Raw genomic sequence first — 24,039 nt, forward strand, 5'->3', positions numbered from 1 at the left:
GTAATATAGGAATAGCAAATAAAAATAATAGACAAATGTAATTTCGTTTTAGTCAAAAATTACAGACCGAAGTTAAACAGTGGACCTATTATATTAGTGCGGTGGGTCCTAAACCTGGCTGCATGTTAGAATCACCCAGGGAGCTTTAAAAAAATTCCAATGCCCAGGCTGCATCCCACACCAATTAAACCTGAAAGTAGGGGTGGGGGGTGGGGCCCAGGCCTTTGTATTTTTTAAAGCTGCCAGGCAATTCCAATGTGCAGGCAAGGTTGAGAATGTGATCCCTGTCCCTCTGCGGCTTAGTCTTTCAAAATCTACTTGGCAGACGGCTTCCCTTCCTCATCTCTGCCGATAGCTTCTTTACAGCTGCAATCTGGAATAAAAAAATGACTGATTGATTGAGTCACACACAATATATAAAAAATACATGCACACACATTTTTATTTATTTAACTTAGGCCCTGATTATTAGCATATAAATCAGAAAAAAACGAGTGCCTTGGAACTTACATAGCCTCTCCAAATCTTTAAAGAACCAAACTCTAAAAAACACACACAAGAGATACTTAAGTCGTAAAAAACACACACACAAACAGACTTTAATCACCTTCAGGAACCATGATCCAATAATATATTTCATAGGTAAGATCTTGTTCATCAAGATACAAAAGAAAAAAAACAAAAACAGCCTTAAACTTTAAGACATGTGCCCTTAGCAAGAGCACTTAGAGTTAGAATGGTTTATCGGCAGCATTTTGAGGTAGCATATTTTGTAAAGTCAACAGAAGTCACAGAGCTGCTCTGCAGTTTCTCATGGACACAAAGGGACAGGCCCTCAGCCTTTGCTCTCGGTGGAGGAAAACGAGTGTGTCTGTATTCAGGACCAAGTGAGCCTGAACACACTTCCTACCATCTCGCCACGGCCGTGTCTTCATACACTTCATGTATTACAGGTTTCGGAAAAGGTAAAGGCATTTTGATCCTTCTCTCCTCTTGGTGTGGTCACCGGCCCGGCTGTGGGGCCAATCTTTCTACCACATGCAATTCTCGCTGACAGAACACGCGGGGGGAAGGGAAATAGGGCATCATGGCACTTTTTTAAAACATTGGCTCTAACAATTTAATTAATTAAGAGTGACTAACTCCTCTAAGGCTATACAGAGTACTGTTTCTGAAGATCTCCTCCATGATTCTGACCCTTAAAAGGCTCTCCCTTTTTTCTCCCCCTGAGTGTAACATTTTGGGGTATCCTTAAGCTTTCTGCAATTTTCCTGGCAGGACGGGGAGCAGAAAAGCTTTTAAAAAATCCACACATAAAAACAACAACAAAAACCAGGTGCAGGAGCAACCCCAAGAACAGACTTCCTTTGTGCAAGTTGAAACAACCCAAGTTTAGAGTTCAGGAAAACGGCCTTCTCTAAAAAAAAAAAAGTAAATATTCAGCTCAGCTCTGCGTTTTAAACACGAATATACAGTTGAAACAGGTTAAGAATTAAAGCTGCAAATATGGTCCCAACAACTTCAGACCTTGGTGCAGATCAAATTTTTGCCCATGGGCGCAGATTTATGAGGGACATCAAATCCCTAAAGCCCTTTTGTCCCAGTATCCTTTCTGTTTGAAAGTTAAACCCTTGGAAGGAATCAATGTACAAACGAATAAAAATAGCACATGCCCAGGCAAAAAAGGGCATGAGCTGGGCCTGAGCTGCCATATGGAAAACTCTGCCATTGAGTATCCTATACAATCGGCAAAGGCTGCCAGCCCAGATCCAGAGCCCAAGGCATCAGTGAACTTGCCAGCCACCCAGGTCAACTGTGGACCCAAAGCCAATGACACAACTGGGCATCAGCCTTCAAGTATATGAGGTGCTACAAGAGCTGGTTTGCTCAAGGACTTGGGCTGACCCTCGGAGGCCCCCGCCTTGTCCCATGACATCCTGTGATGCAAAAAGGAAAGCACTGCTTACAGTCACTAAAACACACAGAGTGGAAGGTGGGGAATCGAACCGCTCTCTGAATATACCAGCCTAACAAATACAAATAAATTCTTCAACACTTTGTACAACTAGAAGGTGCGTGAGCTGGTATTTAAGCGATCACTTTAAGCTCTCTTTTCCCCTTTCTGGATCAAATAGGAAAATGGTTCCGTTGGGTTAACAGTGTCACTTTAAAAATGCCATAAATTAAATAAGTTAGTTCACATTTTTTTCCCCCAGCACTTAAGTTATAGAGAGTCTCTAATGTGCTTTTGAAGTCTGCATCAATAGTTCCAGGTCTCTTCTGCGGACGGCGCTGGTTCTGTGACAACCATATTCATCCAGCTGCAAAGGTATGAATTGTTCAAGCAGCCCAAGGCCCTGGCCAGCAGGACTGGTGAAGAGCTTAGCCCATGATGGTTTAAAGTTTCCGCTGAATCCCAAAAATATGGCACTCCCTTTAAAAACAAACAATAACAAAAAAAAGTGTAATCCGTACATCTACTAGTTTCAGGCAAGATAATGCGGGAGGTGAGTCGGAGGTGAGCAAAACAAAGACAGTTGTAAACACAAAAAAACTATCCTTCCTTACGTCAGCCATTGAACTCTTACCACCCACCTCTTGCCCCAAATAACAAACCACATCCCCAAACGCTTCCTCTAATAATGTTTCCTTATTTAAAGATTATCTTAATGATGCCCGCTTCAGCAAAATAAGCTCATGAAAACAATCTGGGGGCCATAGTCCACCATAAAAATGCTCATGTGGCTGGACTCATAAGAACTCCATAGAATAATACAAATACAAACCTTTGTTATAAAGATGAGCTGGTTTAGCTAATCCCAGAGGTACTAACGATTCTGAAATATTCAAATGCTTTATTTCTCCTCTTGTGCTCAACAAAACAATTGACCTGTATGTAAAAGTTAGAAAGTTGGAGGGAATTTCAGTAAATCAGCATGTGTTAATTGAGTACCTTTCTGAACTGAGTACACCATAGATATGCTAGATAAAAGCAGAACTCAAAACAAACAGAAAAAAAAAAACAAAAACAGATGCTTTTCACCTTCCTGCTGTTCCAAGTTTGGCTCCCCTGACCCACCCAGAACTGTGTTGCTATTCCAAGGTGTCTCCAAGAGTAGGGAAGGCAAAGGTCATTTAGGTCAGTTGACCCAGTGAACAAATTGGGACTCTGCTCTTTTATGGAATAAACTAACAGAGGAGGTTAGTTTTGTTTGTTTCAGATACTCTACTTATCTATTTAAGTCCTATTATCTATTTATCAAATAAATTAATAAACATCAATTCTAAAAAGAAATAAAACCTGTGCCCCATGGTTTGGTTTAAATTGCCCTGTTTGCTATGTAGCACAGCAACATATATACTTAGATCTGTTTGTGGATTTTCTCTTCTCCTGACCTCTCCTCTCTCTTCTGCCAATGCTATGCTGGCTTAATTACTATGGCCTCATGATTTATTTTAATATCTTATAAAACAAGCCCCCCTGTATTATTTTAAGTTGTCTACAAATATTTTATTACTCTCCCACATTTATTCTTCCAGATGAATTTCAGTACCAACTGTCAAGGACAATAGAAAAGTAACCTATTAGGACACTGATGGAAATGTGTTAAATTTATATTTATGTAGGTAGAGTGACATCTTTACAATATTAACTTTCCCTCTAGAAACAGGGAAAATCTATCCTTTTCTTCAACTTGCTTATATCCATCAGTATTCATTTTCTTAATGAGGGTCCTGACATGTTTTATTAAGATCCAGAAGTTTTAGGTTGGTATGGATTCTCTGAAGTCATTCTAAAGCAGTGGTGACCATTCAGACTCAGAACAGAGGTCTGACCATAGCAACTCTACAGGTCTGATTCCCTTCAGGCTAGTCCCATGGAGATCACTTACAGGTCCCCACTGCCCACCCCCCCCTGCCCAATACGTGCACAGTATCTCCAGAAGTCACTCCCAGTTGCACCATAACCTCTTAACACTTTGTTAAGACACAACACACAGACAGTAAAGTATTTACACCGAAAAAAAGTATTTACACCGAATTTCTGCCCACTAAACATACTTATGTCACCAACCCGGATGAAGAAGCACAGCACTACCCAGATTTTAAAAGTCTTCCTTCAGTCTCCTTTCTAGAAACAACCTTGTGACTTTTTAATGACTTGGTTTTAACTCTTAAGTCTATAGGGTACCGTGCAGGACACCAAGTTACCCTAAATATTGGTGGTGAGAGGTACACTATGGATTGTCTTAGGTGGACTGAGTACCTGTGTTTCCACCACTGGGAAAAGTTTTAAATCCTGAAAGAAAACTGAGGCCTTGGAATTCCCTACAAGTATCTTAAAGCAGAAGACAGGGCTACACATGCACATTGTATATTACACTCAAATAATCCAATGACTTTAGGGGACTTCCTGAGACCTGGTTCTGTAAAGTGTAATGAGCGTAAGTCATCAGATAACCGAAGATGTGTTCAAAAACTAGACAGGACTTTACTCCCCAGGAAGCTTATGTCCCTCCCTTAGTTACTTCACTAACTGAAGATCTGCATGTAAATCAATGTCTGTAGCACAACCAAGGAAGGCAGAAAGGAGCCTGAATTCATCGCCTTGCCTCTAGGCAGGGTCTAACCAATCCCCAAAAAGAAAGGTTTTGTTCATGTGCCTGCTTCTTCAGAGACCAACAAAACAAAACCAATCAGACCAGGGCTCTGAAAAGAGAGACCAGATACTCAACCGCTTAAAAATCAGTTGACTCCTTTCCAGTCACTTCCATGTGAGCCAGGGGATGAATTCACAGCACAATGCCATCTGGGGGGCTTATCAGTGGGACAGATGGCCACAAAGGCAAAATTGTGTATAAAATTGCTTACATCAGTAATGAACCTTCTGAGTGAGTTAGGTGCAAAGCAGATCAACCAAATGCTAAAATGTGGGACAGTAAAGCTCCAAAATACAGAACAATTCCCCTTCAAAGAGCCTTTACACTATTTGCAAACTCTTCTAATAGCCCGACTTTCACTTATCAATGATAGGTACTTTAGACCACAGGGGTGTCCATCTGAGAAGAGGAAGGAATGGATACCTTTCAACAGCCGTAAGTGCCCACCGAGGAAAAGGGTGGAAAGACAAACCAAAGCTCAGAGTTAACCGGGTGTCACTTGCTCAAGGTGACTTGTCCCTCTTACAGAGCAAGCTTCACCTACCTTGGAGGGATGCCTGTTCTCAAATACTCTTCCAAGCGACTGATATCAGCAAGAGAGAAAACCTTCTTTGCCGTTAAGCGGAAAGGAACGCTGCAGGCATCCACAACGAGGAGGAGAACACCCGGATTTTGGATGGTGAAGTCGGTGCCGTTGACCTGAGAAGAGAGAAACGTCTTTGGCCGTCACCACCATTTCATATCTCCAGGATGGTTCATTTTTCTAGTCCGTCCCTCTGTCTTCTAAACCCATGATTCAAATTATAGTTCCAGGATTCAAGTTGAATGATCCATTTATTCTTTCTCCACCAACATCTGAAACTAAGCCAGTGTTCTCTAGACTGCGCCTCGATTGGTCTTTACTGTTGGGATAGATGCTCGAGAAAGGCATCTCAATGGAGGCACTCAGTTGAGCAGCGTGACTCTGCATGTGTATGGGATTAATTTTTGCACACACTCTCTCACTGGGGCCAATGCTTGCAAACTCAGTGAAAGATCAGTTGATAGCCTTGTACTGCAGCTCCGATAGCTCACTTAATGTCCCATTGGTTCAGAAAAAAAATACCACACCTCCCCCCACACGTAAGCCCCCCATTAGAGTTTAGGTTTGGAACAGGAGAGGAGCCAGATGGCCTCATCTCCTTTTTTCCATCCATAGCTCTCCTGTAAAATCAAAATGGAAAAGTGGTCATTTCACCAGGATTTAAGCCACAAGGTAGTAATAGATTTGGTTCACAATTATTGTGAGCTGAAGTTTCCAGTAGTCCTCTTTAAACTAAATTAGCAGTTTGAGACTTCTTGAAGAAAAAGAACGCCAGACACATCCAAATATCATTAATTCATCAGCCAAAAAAGAAGGAAAAAAAAACCCTCACCAGACTAAAAAAATGATTCAACACCAATTTAAGCCACAGGCACTGTTCCTACCTAAAATGTGTAAAATTGGGGCATTTGGCTGGCTCAGTCGGATGAGCGTGTGGCTCCTGATCTCAGGGTTGTGAGTTCAAGCCCCAAATCGAGTGCAGAGATTACTTAAATAAATCAATAAAACTTAAGAAGAAAGTTTTCCTTAAAAAAAAAAAGAAATAAATTGTGTAAAATTATAAACTATACTAAAGGCTAACCAAGGAGAAATGCTATCACCACCGCACCTGTACTTGTTTGGGGAAATTATACTGAAATTTTATTTCTAATCGCTACTAGTCTCACAGGAATCAAAATGACTTTTTCGCTATGTTTATATTGCTCTAATCTAGAGAATAATTATGGAAATCCTTGAGGTAAAGTACCCTTTTATATTTGGAAAGACTGGAAGTGTTTTTAAGACACTTGTTTTTAAAACTCAGAATACATAAAATTAAGATACATCTGAGAAAAAATATATAATGATACCCAACACGCTTAAACTGTCCTTTTGCAAAGAATCCCCTAAGACCTACTGCTTAAAGAAACACAGCACTTTCCACACAGACTCAAGCAACGCCATGTCCTAGCAAAGACTCTTCAGGTACCGCAAGGAGAAAGCACTGGAGGCAAATGTGACAAAATACAATGTTCTGTGACTTTTTTGGGGTCCCGAGCACCCAGTATGCAGCAATGGAGTTTTAAAAAAAATGTCTTCACAGGGCACCTGGGTGGTTCAGTCGGTTAAGCGTCTGACTCTTGGTTTTGGCTCAGGTCATGATCTCACAGTTTATGAGTGCAAGCCCTGTGTCAGGCCTTGCACTGACAGTGTGGAGCCTGCTTGGGATTCTCTCTCTCTCTCCCTTTCTCCCTGCCCCTGCCATGCTCACGTTCTCTCTTTCAAAATAAAAATAAAACTTACCAAAACAAAACAAAACAAAACAAAGTCTTCCGACCCTGGAGCAGAGCCTGCCTGAGATTTTTTTGAGCAAAGCAGTATCTTCTTAAATTATTTAGTGAAGTTAATAGAGCAGAAAGACTCAGCACCCACTTGCTTCCATTACACAACTAACTCCCACCCAGATACCATGCCAACCGGCTAGGATCAGGCTCTCCAGGTAGCCGACGGCATTGAGATACTGAGTTAACAAATTTCATGCCAAAAAAAATCACATCTCAAACATAGTACAAAACAAGCAGTTGCTAACACAGGATAGTAGGCATAAATATACAGTTGGGAAATCTTTGGGCTACCTTTAAATAGGAATCTTCTCTATTTATTTTTAATATTTGTGTGTGGTCATGAGATCCAACCGCTTAACAAATTTTAAGTGTGCAATACATAATTGTGGACTGTGGGGACAACGTTGTACAGCAGCTCTTGAGAGTTTATGTATCTTACTCAATTGAAACTACATGCCTGCTGATCAGGAATGCCTCATTTCACCCTCCCCCCTTAAGTAGGGATATTCTTGTTTTAACTTGTTTATTTTTGAGACAGAGAGAGAGAGAGAGAGAGAGAGAGAGAGAGAGAGAGAGATAGCGCCTGAGCTGGGGAGAGGCAGAGGGAGAGGGAGACCCAGAATCTGAAGCAGGCTCCAGGCCCTGAGCTGTCAGCACAAAGCCCGACGCAGGGCTCGAGCTCACGAACCGCGAGGTCATGACCTGAGCCGAAGTCGGACACTTTACTGACTAAGCCACCCAAGTGCCCCAGTAGAGATACACTTAATTCAGAGTTGCTACAAAGCTCTTAATTCAGAGTTCAGCCCTGGAAATGGATGGTGGGGATACCTGCACAACAATATCCATGGACTTCATGCCACTGAGCTGCACACTTAAAAATGATTAAGATGATTGGGGCGCCTGGGTAGCTCAGTAGGTTAAGTGTCTGACTCTTGATTTCAGCTCAAGTCATGATTTTACAGTTCGTAGGATCGAGCCCCGTGTTGGTCTCTGCACTGAGAGCTTGGGATTCTCTCTCTCAAAATAAATAAATAAACTTAAAAAAGAAAACCCTAAAAAATGGTTAAGATGATGAATGTTATGTTATAAATACTTTAACACGAGTAAAAAATTGGGAAGGAAAATAAGAGTAAGGTAGAATTTTGTCAACACACAACATGTGGATTTGTGATTGTGTTGCCCACCACTTTAAAACACTGGGCTCGTATGGTTAGAGGATGGGTCAAGCAGGTGAAGGGGATTTAGAGGTACAGACCTCCAGTTATAAAATAAATAAATCACAGGGAAGAAAAGTAGAGCGTAGGGAATAGAGTCAATAATATTGTAATAACTTCATATGGTGTCAGGTGGTAACTACACTTACCATGGTGAGCATTTCATAATGTATACAGCTGTCAAACCTGCTGTGCCTGGAACTAATATAACATTGTATGTCAGCTATATTTCAATTATAAAAGTTAAAAAAGAGGGGCCTTTAAAGAGACCACGCGAGACTGGGACAAGGCCCAGGCTGGATGTCACTTGGATGGCTACACACCTGCCACCACAAGAGTTCCTAACACAGTGGCACTTGGGTCAATCTGGTTTTGGACAGATCTCATGCCAACAGCTGGTTACCACTGGCGAGCTTGGCTCTTAACCCCAATTCTAAGTGTTGGCGATGAGGTTTAGGCCTTTACTTCCATAAACTTGCCCAGAACAGACAACTAACACTTCGTGAACAAATTTTGACATTCACCTCAAAGTAATCAGTAAAGACAATCTACTGAGAAAAAAAAAAAAAAGATTTTTTAGTAAGTTTGAACTTATTTAAAACTGCAAATGTTTAGGAGGTACTTATAACTTTTATTACATTGCTTGCCACCCAGGGACTATTGCCAGAGATGATTCATGTCACCGGGATGAAATATCAAAGTGAGAAACTGAGGCAGGGTACATGTCAGATGGTACTTACGGAGATCACAGACAGGTCTCCACGCTGAGTCTCTGCTTTACTGGGTGACTGGAATTGCACGGGGAGGTAGCTTTTATGAGGATCACTAGTAAACACCACCTAAACGGGGAGGAAATTCCATGTTAACGTCAACTGCATCTTCCTTCAAAAGGGCCTCAAATTAAACCCAATTATACCAAACCCAATGGTGTTTTTTCCCCCTTTGTACATATTGCATGGCCTAGAATTCCATGTTTTGATACAGATGTAACACAAGAAGTGATTGTTCCTCACTTTCTGGAATAATCCCAGTCTCAAATAATTGTACTCTTATTAATAAAACCAACTCTGCAAATGACTAAGTAAGTGTGCTTTACACTTATAAACACTTTATGCAAACAATAGTCACAAATGTTTTTAAAGGTCCTTTTCAGATCAGTTATCTTAAATAGGGACTGAGTCACTCCCGAACTAAGAAGTATAGATGACAAGGATTACCCTGTTCAAAACCTTTTAGTAGGCTGTGCATCACCAGGCTAAATTCTTCTACCAGACTTGCAATGTGTCCCATAAATCAAGCCACGCCTTATGTACGGGCCCCTAACCCACTGTTCTAGCACATTCCACACACAGTGCAGCAACTTTGCTTTCCCACAGGGCTTCATCTCCTTTCCTGCCAAAATTCTGCCTTTGCAGATGCTGTTCCCTCCCAAGAGTGTCCTTGTTTCCTTCTACTCCTCAAAATCACTCCCAGCCTCCAAATCCCACCTCCTCCCTCCTCCCTAAAGGTTTTCTTCTCATTCTAAAGCAAGCTTCTCACACAACTGAGCACCTAAAGTATATATCTTTCTGAATGGATGTCAACAACCTCCTCACAAGGGCAAATAGTCATGAGACATCATGATACTAAACATTCAGAAGCTCCACATTTCTTTGAGTCTCAGGTTTGGAGTCAAAAATTCATGTGAATTTTCCTATTTACTCCTAAGGTACATGTGCCTGTTTTTAATATTCAAAACAAACTCATCCCCTCAAATCTCCAAGTAAAAGTGATGTTTTCAAATACTTCAAGTACCATGCAATTGCACCAATATATATCATCGGTATTTTCAAAAAAATAAATTCTAACCAATGTTTCAAGCACATGCGCGTGCATGCACCCGTGCGCGTGCGCACATGCGCGCGCGCGCACACACACACACACACACACACACACACACACACACACAACAAAGAATGCTAAACATTAAGGTATGGAACCATTTAACAAGACAGGCTATTTCCAATGATGATTATTTTTAGAAATTATAATGTTGGAGTCGTAACTATAAATTATATTATCTTGTCAGTAATGAAGAACTTTCTTAACAAATTCAACTTGAGAATTGGGCTGGAGAATTGACTTTTCCACAAAGATTATCTAAAAATGCCACTATAGCAGTTAAGACATTACATGGGACAGGCAAGGATCTATATAAACTTCTTCAGGTACATGGGTGGTGGGTTGGTGGGTTGGTGGGTGGGTTGATTGGTTAGTTGGTTGGTTGGTCGGTGGGTTGGTGGTAGAGTTTTAGTTGAGTTGGAGAATAGAGGTGGCACAGGGACATGAAACACTGAAACTGTGATAGTGAACTGCCATTGAAAATATACTTACCATATAACATAATAGGAAGGAAAAAAAATCCCTACTCTTACTATCACCAATAGGCAAAAACAAACGAGAAACATTTCTGATTCAGTAGGATTGGCATAGGACCAAGAATTCTAATATTTCACAAGTTCCCAGGTGATGCTGATGCTGTCAGTCTGGAGACCCCACTTTGAGAACCGTTTCCCTTAACCCATATTTGTTTCTGTAAAGGTTAAATATTAATTCTACACTTCTTTTTCACTTAGAATTGGTCTGACTTCCTTTAGAAACCCCATGCCCAATTTGAGCTCATATTTTGGACTTTCAATGTCATGTTTTCTTAAGACCCAGAGAGAAACTTTATAATTAAGAATATGTCAGGTGAAGCATTTCACTTCTAGCCCAAGTTAGTTTGTACTTTTAACTACAGATAAATATAATAGCACATGCTTCAAAATTAATCACTTCCAACCTTGAAAAAAAAGGAAATAATTTTCATATCAAGTGCATTTTTGGAAGAGAAATTTTACAGTCATCAATAAAACAACGTATTTTTCTACATCATTGAAATGTAAACCCAATAGCAATATTGTAACAGAATCACACCTGAGGGGGGAAAAAAGATGAGGACCAAAACGTCTATAGTCATCCAGGATAAACTGACATATCACAGGGGTAAGATATTTTTATAATGAATTTGGACTAGTTTGCTTCTTATAACCATCACATTCTAAACAATGGGCCACAATTCAGGAGAAACCATGCAATATTTCTAACTTGGCAATACAGATGTTTCAAAGAAAAATGTGCCTATTGCAAAAAAAAAAAAAAAAAAAAAAAAAAAAACAACCCAAAAAAACAAACAAAAAAAACCTCCAAAAACAAAAAAAAACTTTTCATTCTTTCTCTCAACCCACAGTCCACTTTTCTTCCTTGTTTACCTGGCGGGTCCCGCAGCCTTGACAAAGCCCAGTGAGCATGGATGGCATGCGCTTGAGTGCTGATGGCTTCCTGTAATACTGAGGATAAGCTTTGGCCATGCAGTTACTGATGTCTTTTGAGTCCGTTGCTGCCTGGATCTTGACTCTTTCACATCCCTGAGATGAACAGTAACTGTGGCCATCCCTGTGGCTTTTGGCTTTGAGATACAAAAATAGTAACCTGTGTAGAACACAAACCAATCCATAGGGTGTTAGACTGACACTCACAAACTACAAAAATTCCTCAGATCAGCTCATGGCCTAAAGGGACATTCCTCTAATAAAGTAACTTTTCCTTAAAAGAAAATAAATTACAAAAGTAATAAAGTTGTTTCTCATTCCTTTCTATCCTCCTAGGGTCCTAAGTCAAATGTAAAGACTATGTTCAGAAAATATTTTGATAACCCAATTCAGGCATTCTGGAACATATCAAAGTTAATTTCTGGATTAAATTAGTTCAATGGGTAATTTGGGAGGATGGCCTTTGGTTTGGTTCAAAAATTCTTTGGAAAATTTTAGACTTGTATTGAGTTTTAGGATTTTGTAAATTAGTGTGGTTTATTCTTTTTTTTTTTTTTTTGGTTTATAAATCATTTTGGTTTAAGGCATAAAATTGAAATAATAAAAATAGCAACTGTGACTTGCTTGGCTAAGGCCAAGATATGGTCTCACATCAGTTCCTGTGATGTTTACTAAGAGCAGATGGGCCTGAGGTCCTTCTGTCTGTACTTTGGCCAAAATCAAGTGAAATGAATAGTCACGCCCACTCTGAATGATCCTCCAGCTGCCAAGATGAATGGAAAAGTCACTTCCAGGCAACAGTCCAATGTCTGTCAGCAGAACTAGTGTTTCTGAACCAAGGGGAGACTGTAAAGCATTTGATCAAATGTGATTGATTACTAGAGATTAAGAACTCATATTTTAATAGGAAGTCAGTGAACAATGAAAAGTTGTGATACTGAGGAAAAAAATCAGCCATTGTCCTAACGTCGATACTTTTAACATATATGCAGAAGGAATGAAAGGGACCTAATTAGGTCTGGGCTTTTTGAGATACAATTAAAAACTGTCAAAATGAATAGAATTAAAAAGAATGAGAACCTTGGAGACTGAGGGATTATAAAAATACCTGGCTGAGCAATCCCTATCAAAATAACAGCAGCATACTTCACAGAGCTAGAACAAACAATCCTAAAATTTGTATAGAACCAGAGAAGAACCCAAATAGCCAAAGCAATCTTGAAAAAGAAAACCAAAGCTGGAGGCATCATAATCCTGGACTTCAAGCTGTATTACAAAGCTGTAATCATCAAGACAATCTGGTACTGGCACAAAAACAGACACTCAGATCAATGGAACAGAATAGAGAACCCAGAAACGGACCCACAAACGTTTGGCCAACCAATCTTTGACAAAGCAGGAAAGAATATCCAATGGTATACAGATAGTCTCTTCAGCAAGTGGTGCTGGGAAAACTGGACAGCGACATGCAGAAAAATGAACCTGGACCACTTTCTTACACCATACACAAAAATAAACTTAAAATGGATGAAAGACTTAAACATAAGATAGGAAGCCATCAAAATCCTAGAGAAGGCAGGCAAAAACCTCTTTGACCTTGGCTGCAGCAACTTCTTACTCAATACGTCTCCAGAGGCAAGGGAAACAAAAGCAAAAATGAACTATTGGGACCTCATCAAAATAAAAAACTTCTGCACAGCAAAGAAAACAATCAGCAAAACTAAAAAGCAACCAACGGAATGGGAGAAGATATTTGCAAATGACATATCAGATAGAGGGTTAGTATCCAAAATCTATAAAAAACTTATACAACTCAACACCCAAAAAACAAACAATCCACTGAAGAAATGGGCAAAAGACATGAATAGACACTTCTCCAAAGAAGACATCCAGATAGCCAACCGACACATGAAAATATGCTCAACATCACTCATCATCAGGGAAATACAAATCAAAACCACAATGAGATACCACCTCACACTCGTCATAATGGCTAACATGAATAACTCAGGCAACAAAAGATGTCAGCGAGGATGCGTAGAAAGAGGATCTCTTTTCACTGCTGGTGGGAATGCAAGCTGGTGCAGCCACTCTGGAAAACACTATGGAGGTTTCTCAAAAAATTAAAAACACAACTGCCCTACGACCCAGCAATTGCACTACTAGGTATTTATCCATGGGATACAGGTGTGCTGTTTCAAAGGGGCACATGCACCCCCATGTTTATAGCAGCACTATCAACAATAGCCAAAGTATGGAAAGAGTGTAAATGTCCATCGATGGATGAATGGATAAAGATGTGGTACATATATACAATAGAGTTACTCGGCAATCAAAAAGAATGAAATCTTGCCACTTGCAACTATGTGGATGGAGCTGGAGGGTATTATGCTAAGTGAAACTAGTCCATCAGAGAAAGACAAATATCTTATGACTTCACTCACACGAGGAATTTAAAGACACAAAACAGATGAATATAAGGGAAGGTAAGTAAAAATGATATCAAAATAGGGAGGGGGACAAAACATAGGAGACTCAAATATAGAAAACAAACAGAGGGTTGCTGGAGGCGTTGTGGGAGGGAGGAATGGGCTAAATGGGAAAGGGGCAGTAAGGAATCTACTCCTGAAATCATTGTTGCATTACATGCTAACTAACTTGGATGTAAATTAAAAATAAACAAAATAGGGCGCCTGGATGGCTCAGTCAGTTGAGCGTCCGACTTTGGCTCAGGTCATGATTTCGCGGTTCATGGGTTCGACCCCAAGTCGGGCTCTGTGCTGACAGCTTGGGGCCTGGAGCCTGCTTCCGATTCTGTGTCTCCCTCTCTCTCTGCTCCTCCCCTGCTCACGCTCTGTCTTTCTCTCAAAAATAAATAAAGATTAAAAAAATTTAAATAAATAAATAAATAAATAAATAAATAAATAAATAAATAAAATACTCGGCCGAACAAAATATTTCCCAGCTAATCATGAATTTGTGATCCCCAGACCATCCTCACAAATTTAGGTGTTGCATTTATTTTTGTGGAAAATCAATAGGGAATGTGGAATTTCTGTCATCTGTAGAAGAAAAGTCCAAGTAGGGTGTTTTAAGTCTAATTAGAAACTGAAAACCAGAGACAATTATGGTAAGAGAAGACTTAAGCTGGCCACACTGGCTGCTGGAGGGGTCCTGGAGGGCAAACGAGCTGCATCTTATTCAAAAACTAATAAGGCACTCGACTAAAACCCGACCTCATTCCCCCATCAGACTCGCCACCCTTCTCCCCATTCTGAACTTGTCTTTCCCCAAACATGCCATGCCACGTTCTTCCATGCCTCCATGCATCTATCCACACTGCTCCTAGGGACACCTTACCCCTCTCTTTCCATCTCCTCCTACTGGTTCCTCAGGAGTTAGCCCCATGACTGGGCGTCCTAGACCGAGCTTCTGGGTTACCGAAAAAGGCCTACTGAACATCCTGCTACGGGATTTACAGCATATAATCCTCTAGCTCTCTAATTACTTGCTTGGCATGCCCACATCCTTCAATGGACTGTGAATTTGTGGAAGAAATGAGCCTTATTTACATCAGTATCTTTACAGCACCTAGACGATGGCAGGTGATAGGAATGTCAGCTCAAGGAATGGATACTAAAGGAGCATGCTACTTGTTGGAAGAGTACAGGAGATCGAGCCTACCATAACCCAAAGGCTGAGAGACTGTAACTGGATAAAAGCAGACAAAGCCAACAGGACCCCAGGTGAACAGGATTAGAATTAAAAAGTGGAAAGATGTAGCCTAGAGAGAGTTGAAAGCAAATATGCCATGGTTATACAGTGGTTTGTTTTTGTTTTTTGTAAACTCAAGGTCAACTTGAAAGATCACCTTAAAGGAAGAAAAAAAAAGAGAGCTTTTGCTGAAATATGAACTATATCACATGTAAATAATCATCTTAAGGGTTGTGATAGAAAAAAATTATTTTGATTTTTCATTGGGCCTACTGGTTCTTTACTGACAAGGATAATTTCTCTCTCTAAATTGCCTTAATAGGTATATGGCAAACATCTTCATTTCATTCCTGCTGCCAACTATAATTACGAGGCATTCTGTCTCTAAACCTCTAATAGTGATGAGCAGAGAATTACCCACATCAGCTGCTTTTCTAAACAGCTGTCACATCACAACCTATTCTTAGTTAGGGTGAAGAACTAGTAATTTCACCATTAAAGAAAAATAGCAATAATTCTCATTCACTGGTTGTGCCTCATTACCCCGCGCTGGAGTCAAAATAGAATTTCCTCTCCGACTGCTTTCTCTGCAATTCCTCCAGTGAATGCACAGGCTCATACTCTTCCATTTTGGATAATGAGCCATTATGGCGCTGTAAAAAGCCAAAGGTAACCTGAAAACTTGTGTTTGATGGATAGCAGAGGCCAACTCGAATCCAGTCATTCCTGTAAAGGAGAGACAATAAAACAATGAATTCACACTTAGGCCTATATAATTTTGAGTATTATAGCATATGTAAATTTCAGCCATGATTTTTCTCCTCCTTAAATTTCTCCTGTGTACTGAGCCACTAACAGTGAAGTCCTGTACCCCAACATACCAGCAAATACCCTATCTTTGTATGTTCCCCACACTTCTCAATATATATATACAACAATTGTCTGGCTTATAAAAAATGTCTTAGTTTCAACAGGACTTCAGGGAATGTGAATAGAAGTTGGATAAAATGTACTTAGGCACTGCAAGAAGAGAATAAAGTTAAGTGACATGGCTGGGTATGGGGTATACGAAGATGGAGGAGACACTAAGAGCCTGATAGCAGAAGCATACACCGGCAAAATCTTTGAACAGAACTTTAAAACATTTTTTTAATGTCTACTTATTTTTGAGGGAGAGAGACAGACACACACGGAATCCGAAGCAGGCTCCAGGCTGTCAGCACAGAGCCCGACGTGGGGTTCAAACTCACAAACTATGAGATCATGACCACAGCCGAAGTCTGACGCTAACCAACAGAGCCACCCAGGCATCCCTAAAGAGAATCTTCTTTAAAGTAATCTCTGCGTCCAACGTGAGGCTCAAACTCACAACCCTGAGATCAAGAGTTGCATGCTCCACTGACTGAGCCAGCCAGGTGCCCCTTCAAAGAATTATTATGTTTATAAATGTGTTTTTGTCTTTTATTATTGCATTTAGGATAAATACCTAGTGGTAAAATTGCTGAATATAAAGGCATATGTATTTTTAAAGTTTTGATGCATATTACCAAATTACCATGGTGTTTTTTCCTTATCTGATGTCCTATCTTTAGATATAAAATCAATACTTTCTGAAAACAATTAAAAATATTTCCCTTTTTTAAATCATTTGCTGTTTGGGGGAATTTTTTTTAAGTGATTTAATGTTTTGTGTGTGTGTGTGTGTGTGTGTTTTGACAGAGAGAGAGAGAGAGACAGTGCAAGAGGGGAGGGGCAGAGAGAGAGGGAGACACAGAATCTGAAGCAAGCTCCAGGCTCCAAGCTGTCAGCACAGAACCCAACGTGGGGCTCAAACTCAGGAATGGCGAGATCATGACCTGAGGCAAGGTCAGATGCCTAAATGACTGAGCCACCAGGCGCCCCTTCAGGCATTTTTTAAGTTGTGGTAAAATATATGTAACAAAAAATATCATCTTTTTATCCATTTTAACTCCACAGTTCCATGGCATTAAGTACATTGGCAAGGTTATATAAATCACTACTATTCTAAAGAATTTTTTTAAGTTTATTTATTTATTTGGAGAAAGACAGACAACACGCAGGGGAGGGGCAGAGAGAGAAGGGGAGAGAGGATCTAAACTGCGTTCCCGCTAACAGCAGAGAGCCCAATGCTGGGCTTGAACCCACGAACTGTGAGATCATGACCTGAGCCAAAATTGCATGCTTAACCAACTTAGCCACCCGGATGCCCCCTCTTCTAAAGAATTTTTAGGGGCACCTGGTGGCTCAGTCAGTTAACGATCCAACTAATGGTATCGGCTCTGGTCGTGAGCTGTTTGTGAATCTGAGCCCTGCATCAGGCTCTGCGCTGAGCCCACTTGGGATTCTCTCTTTCCCTCTCTCTCTGCCCCACCCTGCTTGTTCTCTCTCTCTCTCTCTCTCTCTCTCTCAAAAAAAAAAAAAAAAAAACTTTAAGCATTGAAACAACACGTAACAAGGCCTTAAAATTATTCATGCAGATTTTACCAGTACTTTCACTAAAGAATAATTAGAAATGCAGACCAAAAATGTCTAAGAAAAGATGCTCTGTGTCATATCATTTATAATAGCAAAAGGGGGATATGGAGAGGCTGGCAGAAGAAACACTAAATGTTCATGGAGGAAGAGAGTAGTTAAATAAATCTTGGTTTATCTATATGCTCAGAAAACACGTGAGGGCGGAGAGAGAGAACAATACGTTTATAATGTCTCACTTCGATTAGAAGAATTCTAGGGTTTTTTTTTCCCATTTTCCTCATGTTTTTCTCTATTTTCTTTATTTTGTTTAAGGAATACGTACAGCTTTTATCATGTTTAAAGTGTTATTTGCAGAAGAGGCACTGTGACAAAACCTATGACCGCTCCATGATCATATTAAATTTGAGAAGAAAAAAATTATCTGTCTCCTCATCTTGCCTCTGCCCATGATGTAATTTTTACAAACTCTGAGCTACTTAAGCAAGGGAAGTCTGACTGAACTTCAAAAGCCCATGCAGATTTTTGAAACTTCTGGGCTCAGCCTCTTTTCACTTTAAAATATTTTTACTTGCTCAGTATTTGTTCAAAAGTTACATGTGATACTTATAGAATCCTGCATACCACGTGGTTGTAATACCTCACCTCAAGTTCGTAACCTGCCAGATACAATTCTTCGAACTACTGATCGCTGACATTTCTCCTTGAGCCTCTATAGCTATCATTTGTTTCTTTCATTGCCTTCTCCGCTGCTCACTCATGGGAGCGATAATATCATACTGGCTTTTAGGAAACTGCCCCCCAGACACACTGTGAACTAAGGATTAGAGATGAGGAGATAGAACAGGATCCAGGCAACAGATGATAATGGCCTGAACTCAGCCACAAGCATCCAGAGGTGGAAAGAAGAGGAGAGATGCAAACAACATTAAGGAGACAGAGCTAACAGGGTTTGGTCACTGATGGGAAGGGATGAAGAAAAAGAAGAGTCAGTGATGACTCCTGGGATTTTTGCCTTGGTTGACTCAGTAGGCAAGGCTGTGATTCTCCAGCAAAGGAACAGAGAAAGCGCAGCAAGTATTACAGGAAAGCAGCAATGGTCCAGTTTAGAGGATGTGCGAGATCTAACAGCTCAGAACCCGCTGATATTCACCGATCCTTGGAAGTGACCTATTCAGAGCTGAATTCCTACATGTTCTATGCCTCCCTCTGTTCATTTCAAGTGAGCGTTTTAAGAGAGTTCTAACAAGTCAGAGCTTTAAGACCAGCCAGGTGAACAAGCCATTTTGATTTTTCCAGTACATATCTGAGCAGTTTCATGGAGTCTCATAGGTTAACCATCACATATAAATAGATTGGTTACCTCTACCTTTCAAAATAATCCCATCCCTCCCTTCCAGCATCTTCTGTCACCTCCCCTGAGGCACCCTATGCTCTTAACACGCTGAATCCATCAGTCCCTGAGCAGAACCAGCTTTTTCTCAAAGGTATTGTTTTTATAACAAGACAAAACACTTAGTATCCCTTCCTCAGGGGCACCTGGGTGGCTCAGACAGTTAAACATCTGTCTCTTTTTTTTTTTTTTTTTTTTCAACGTTTATTTATTTTTGGGACAGAGAGAGACAGAGCATGAACGGGGGAGGGGCAGAGAGAGAGGGAGACACAGAATCGGAAGCAGGCTCCAGGCTCCGAGCCATCAGCCCAGAGCCTGACGCGGGGCTCGAACTCACGGAGTGCGAGATCGTGACCTGGCTGAAGTCAGACGCTTAACCGACTGCGCCACCCAGGCGCCCCGTAAACATCTGTCTCTTGATTTTGGCTCAGATTGTGATCTAACGGTTCATGGGCTCCAGCCCCACGTTGGGCTCTGTGCTGACAGCATGGAGCCTGCCTAGGATTCTCTCTCTCGCCCTCTCTCTCTCTCTCTCTCTGCCCCTACCCTATTTGCTCATGCTTTCTCTTCTCTCTCTTTTGAAACAAATAAATAATCCTTAAAAAAAAAAAAAAAAACACTTAAAAACAAAATCACACGACTCTCCTCTGCCAAGTCTGAACTTGGCCTCAAAAATCTTTTCATGTTCTTGATTACCAAGTGCTCAGTTGGAATACCAGATAAAACTTCTTTCCATCTCAGCTATGGGGCATTAAAGTATTCAGCAGACTATATTATAACCTAATGGCTTTCTGCACATAATACCTTGACCATAGACAATAAGAAATGTTTTTAAAATGACAGGATTCAATTGCTTAATCTCATCAGCATAAAATACATACAGCCTCCACATGAGAAGAACAAAGTACATGAAAACTGGCATTCTTTACTCGCTACAGAGAAGTGATAATTTTTCTCCACTAAATTACAACTTGCTCAGCTACTTGAAGTAACCGTAAGAGAGACATACCTGTTGAAGTTTATGAGGTATAGAAAAGCAGTCCGTGGGGCAGGCCCATTCCAGTGAATTGTATAGCCCTTCTCCAGCATGATCACAGGCTGGTACTGTGGAAAGGTGGCCTTCTGGTTAATGCCTCGGAGCACCATCGGATAGGAGGGATACTCATCTCGTGCGATGGTCATCGTCAGATTCTGAGTGCTCCATGTCTGGACATAAACCTTCAAAAAACAATTAAGAATGAAAGGGAAGGGGGCGCCTGGGTGGCTCAGTCGGTTGAGCAGCTGACTTCGGCTCAGGTCATGATCTCGCGGTCCGTGAGTTCGAGCCCCGCCTCGGGCTCTGCGCTGATGGCTCAGAGCCTGGAGCCTGTTTCGGATTCTGTGTCTCCCTCTCTCTGACCCTCCCCCGTTCATGCTCTGTCTCTCTCTGTCTCAAAAATAAATAAACGTTAAAAAAAAAAAAAAAAAGAATGAAAGGGAAGAAGACTCTTAACTACAGAGAACAAACTGGTGGTTCCCAGAGGGGGAGGTGGGTGAGGGGATGGGTGAAATAGGTGATGGGGATTAATACACTTATCAGGGCACCTGGGTGGCTCAGTCGGTTGAGCGTCCAACTTCAGTTCATGATCTCGAGGTTCGTGGGTTCAAGCCCTGCATCAGGCTCCGTGCTGACAGCCCGGAGCCTAGAGCCTGCTTCAGATTTTGTGTCTCCCTCTCTCTCCGCCCCTCCCTTCCCTCTCAAAAATAAACAAACACTTAAAATTTTTTTTTTTAAAGCACACTTACCATGGTGAGCACTGAGTGATGTATAGAATTGCTGAATCACTATATTATACACCTGACACTAACACTATATGTTAAGTCTACTGGAATTAAAACTAAAAGCTTGATACAAACTTTTAAAAAGAAGTAAGGAGGAGAGAGCAAAAGCTTAAATAGCTAAACAAACATTTCCAGCACAAAGTCCAGTGTCTCTACTTTCAGAACAGAGGTTCTGTGATCTGAGCCAGACTAAATGAGTAGAAGCCAACTTCATCGTAAGTTATACTTAAAATGAAGCCCTACTTAAACTGAAATGGTAAAACCAGACCAAGCATTCTGCTAGCCAAGATCTTCATCATCTCCTCCGCCACAACGGGCCAGCTTATTCATCAGAATATAAAGCCTTTGCGGCTTACACAGCTTGTCAAAGAAATACCTCAGTCTGATGAACACACATCCAAAAAAAACCCGTAAATTAACGTGAAACCTGATACCCTCCAGTCAAATCTGAAAGCCTTTTCTCTAAAACAAGAGATGGAAAATTGAAATATCTTAGAGCTTCGGCTTTTCATTTTCCATGACCTACATCAGCCCAAGAAGTCATTTTTCACCCATTCAAAAAGAAAAAAAAAAGGCTTTATAAAGCACTTTACAAAAACTGGCAAAATATATTAAACAGAGACAACTTTGAGAATTCTGAATTTATTCCAGTGGTATTTGAGCCCTTGCTCTGCCAAAACAAAACCTTCCCCAAATGCATCCTCTAAAGAACAAACCTCAGAACAATTTCCTAAAGCAAATCAGTATCCTGTAACAGGATTCCCCAGAAGTCTTAAAACATTTGCAGAATACTGTATTTAATCCACAATATTTCTCTATTTTTCTTCCTGTCATTTCTACAGTTTTGTACATATTGAGCCAGGAAAGCTTAAGTCTCATTTGTGTTTCAACACAATACTCTCCTTTCTGATACCACTTAAAGATTTCAAATAGATGGGAAATATATATTTTGAGATTACTGACTGTCTTCATTTAAATATATATATATTTAGTATGTACTATATATTATAGTTACTACAAATAACATACTTATTTTTTTTAATTATTATTATTTTAATGTTTATTAATTCTTGAGACAGAGACAGAGTGTGAACAGGGGAGGGGCAGAGAGAGAGGGAGACACAGAATCTGAAGCAGGGTCCAGGCTCTGAGCTGTCAGCACAGAGCCCAACGTGGGGCTTGAACCCATGGAACTGTGAGATCATGACCTGAGCCGAAGTCGGACGCTTAACTGACTGAGCCACCCAGGCACCCCATAACATACTTATTTTTAAACACAGGTTTATATTTAACCTGTAGGTTATATATAATACATATTGTTTTTAAAAATGTTTATATTTAACCTGTATTTATTTATAGGTTATATAAATGTCATATATATACATGTATATATTACAAAATATAAGTTAAAATAATAAAATATTAAAACTAGCTCATAACATAAAAAACAAGTTATATATAACAGGTTATATATAATATATAATGGGAGATAGATAGATAGATAGATAGATCTCCTCCCTTCTTCCAAATCCGGGAAGATATGAGGTAGCACATATTACCTTAATTCTCCTATGTTACCACCTTTTTTCCTGAGCCCCTTTAACCCTTGGGTTAGCAAAAAACAAGCATCCCATTAAAATATATTTACAAACAGCTAAGTAACTGTTATTCTATCTTGAGATCCAGGTGTTCTACCCTTCGCTTAAAGACATAAAGTCTTCTACAAATGTCTGCAGATCTGGGCCCCCAGCCCAAATCCCAAATTCTCAGGAAAAAATTTCTGACCTGTGGTCCTACCATTCCCAGAGCCTCCTAGCAAGTATTAGATGACTTATTTCTTTCCTCATCCTTCAGTAAAAAGTGAATTACTACTCTGCTTTATAAGATGGAAGGATCAGGTTCACATTCTCAAATACATTTGAAATCCAAAGGGTTGACAGATGCATCTATAATAATTTTTTATTTCCTTGGTGAGTACACACCACTTTCAGACAGACACATACACACGAAACTTAACTAAAACTATAGCTACAAAAAGGAGCTAAAAGCTTTTTGTTTTAATTCTAAAATTTCTTTTTTTTATTTAAGTAGGCTTCGTGCTCAGTGTGGAGCCCAGTGTGAGACTTGAACTCACAACCCTGAGATCAAGACCTGAGCTGAGTTCAAGAGTTGGATGCTTAAACGACAGAGCCACCAAAGCACCTTGTAATTCTAGAATGTCTATAGCTTCCTAGGTATTGATAGGTTACTTAGTTTTAGCAGGCAATTCTGATTAGGAATAAAATGAAAGGGGGGCATCCGGGTGGCTCAGTTGGTTGAACTTCCGACTTCAGCTCAGGTCATGATCCCAGGGTTCGTGGGTTCGAGCTCCATGTTGGGCTCTGTGCTGACAGCCTGGAGCCTGCTTCAGATTCTGTGTCTCCCTCTCTCTCTGTCCCTTCCCCACTCAGGCTCTATTTCTCTCAAAAATAAACATTTAAAAAAAAATTTTTTTTAAAGAATAAAATGAAAGGAAAAAAGAAATTACATTTTAAACCATGTTTTCTTCTTTACTAGAGTTAATTCTCCATTTTTTCCTTGTCCTTCCCAGGACTTAGACAAGAATAACATTTTTTTTTCCATATTGGAATAAGAAATCCCACAACAAAGAAGCTAATACTCCTTTAAAGTAAGTCAGGAGACTCCTTCCCATCTTCATCCCTCTGCCAGATTCCCTAATTTAGTAGAGATAATGACCCTGAGAGCAAAGAATAAATCCCCCTCTCAGGGGGCACAGCTGTCGCATGACAAGGAAATGTGGCCTACGACTCAGGAAATATGGGTTCTCACGCCAACCATATCCCAACTATATTTAACCAAGGGCGAGTCGTACTATTTCTGTTGGACCCACTTTTCCACCTGTTTAATTAATTTGGAGCAGTGGAACCTTAAATAAAACTGTACGCGTCCATGGGGCACCAAAGTGGCTCAGTCTATTAAGCGTCTGA

General features: G+C 40.4%; 1 protein-coding gene across 2 annotated transcripts in view; it reads right to left on the reverse strand.

Moving 5' to 3' along the window:
• Positions 1-424: 424 nt before the first annotated feature.
• Positions 425-24,039, reverse strand: part of CEMIP2 (cell migration inducing hyaluronidase 2) — an 85,450-nt gene continuing 61,835 nt past the window's right edge. For both annotated transcript variants that reach the window (XM_047102123.1, XM_047102115.1), the window contains 7 exons: positions 20,241-20,449; positions 15,889-16,071; positions 11,572-11,791; positions 9,022-9,120; positions 5,206-5,360; positions 2,787-2,890; positions 425-2,434 (listed from right to left, as the gene is read on the reverse strand). In XM_047102123.1, coding sequence (XP_046958079.1) covers positions 2,238-2,434; positions 2,787-2,890; positions 5,206-5,360; positions 9,022-9,120; positions 11,572-11,791; positions 15,889-16,071; positions 20,241-20,449 — 1,167 coding nt within the window. In that variant the 3' untranslated portion in view covers positions 425-2,237. The remainder of the gene's footprint in view (positions 2,435-2,786; positions 2,891-5,205; positions 5,361-9,021; positions 9,121-11,571; positions 11,792-15,888; positions 16,072-20,240; positions 20,450-24,039) is intronic.

Source organism: Lynx rufus, unplaced genomic scaffold (genome assembly GCF_022079265.1).
Source record: "Lynx rufus isolate CCGP_SWC_20201006 ecotype Redwood Valley unplaced genomic scaffold, mLynRuf1.p SCAF_10, whole genome shotgun sequence".
NCBI lineage: Eukaryota > Metazoa > Chordata > Mammalia > Carnivora > Felidae > Lynx > Lynx rufus.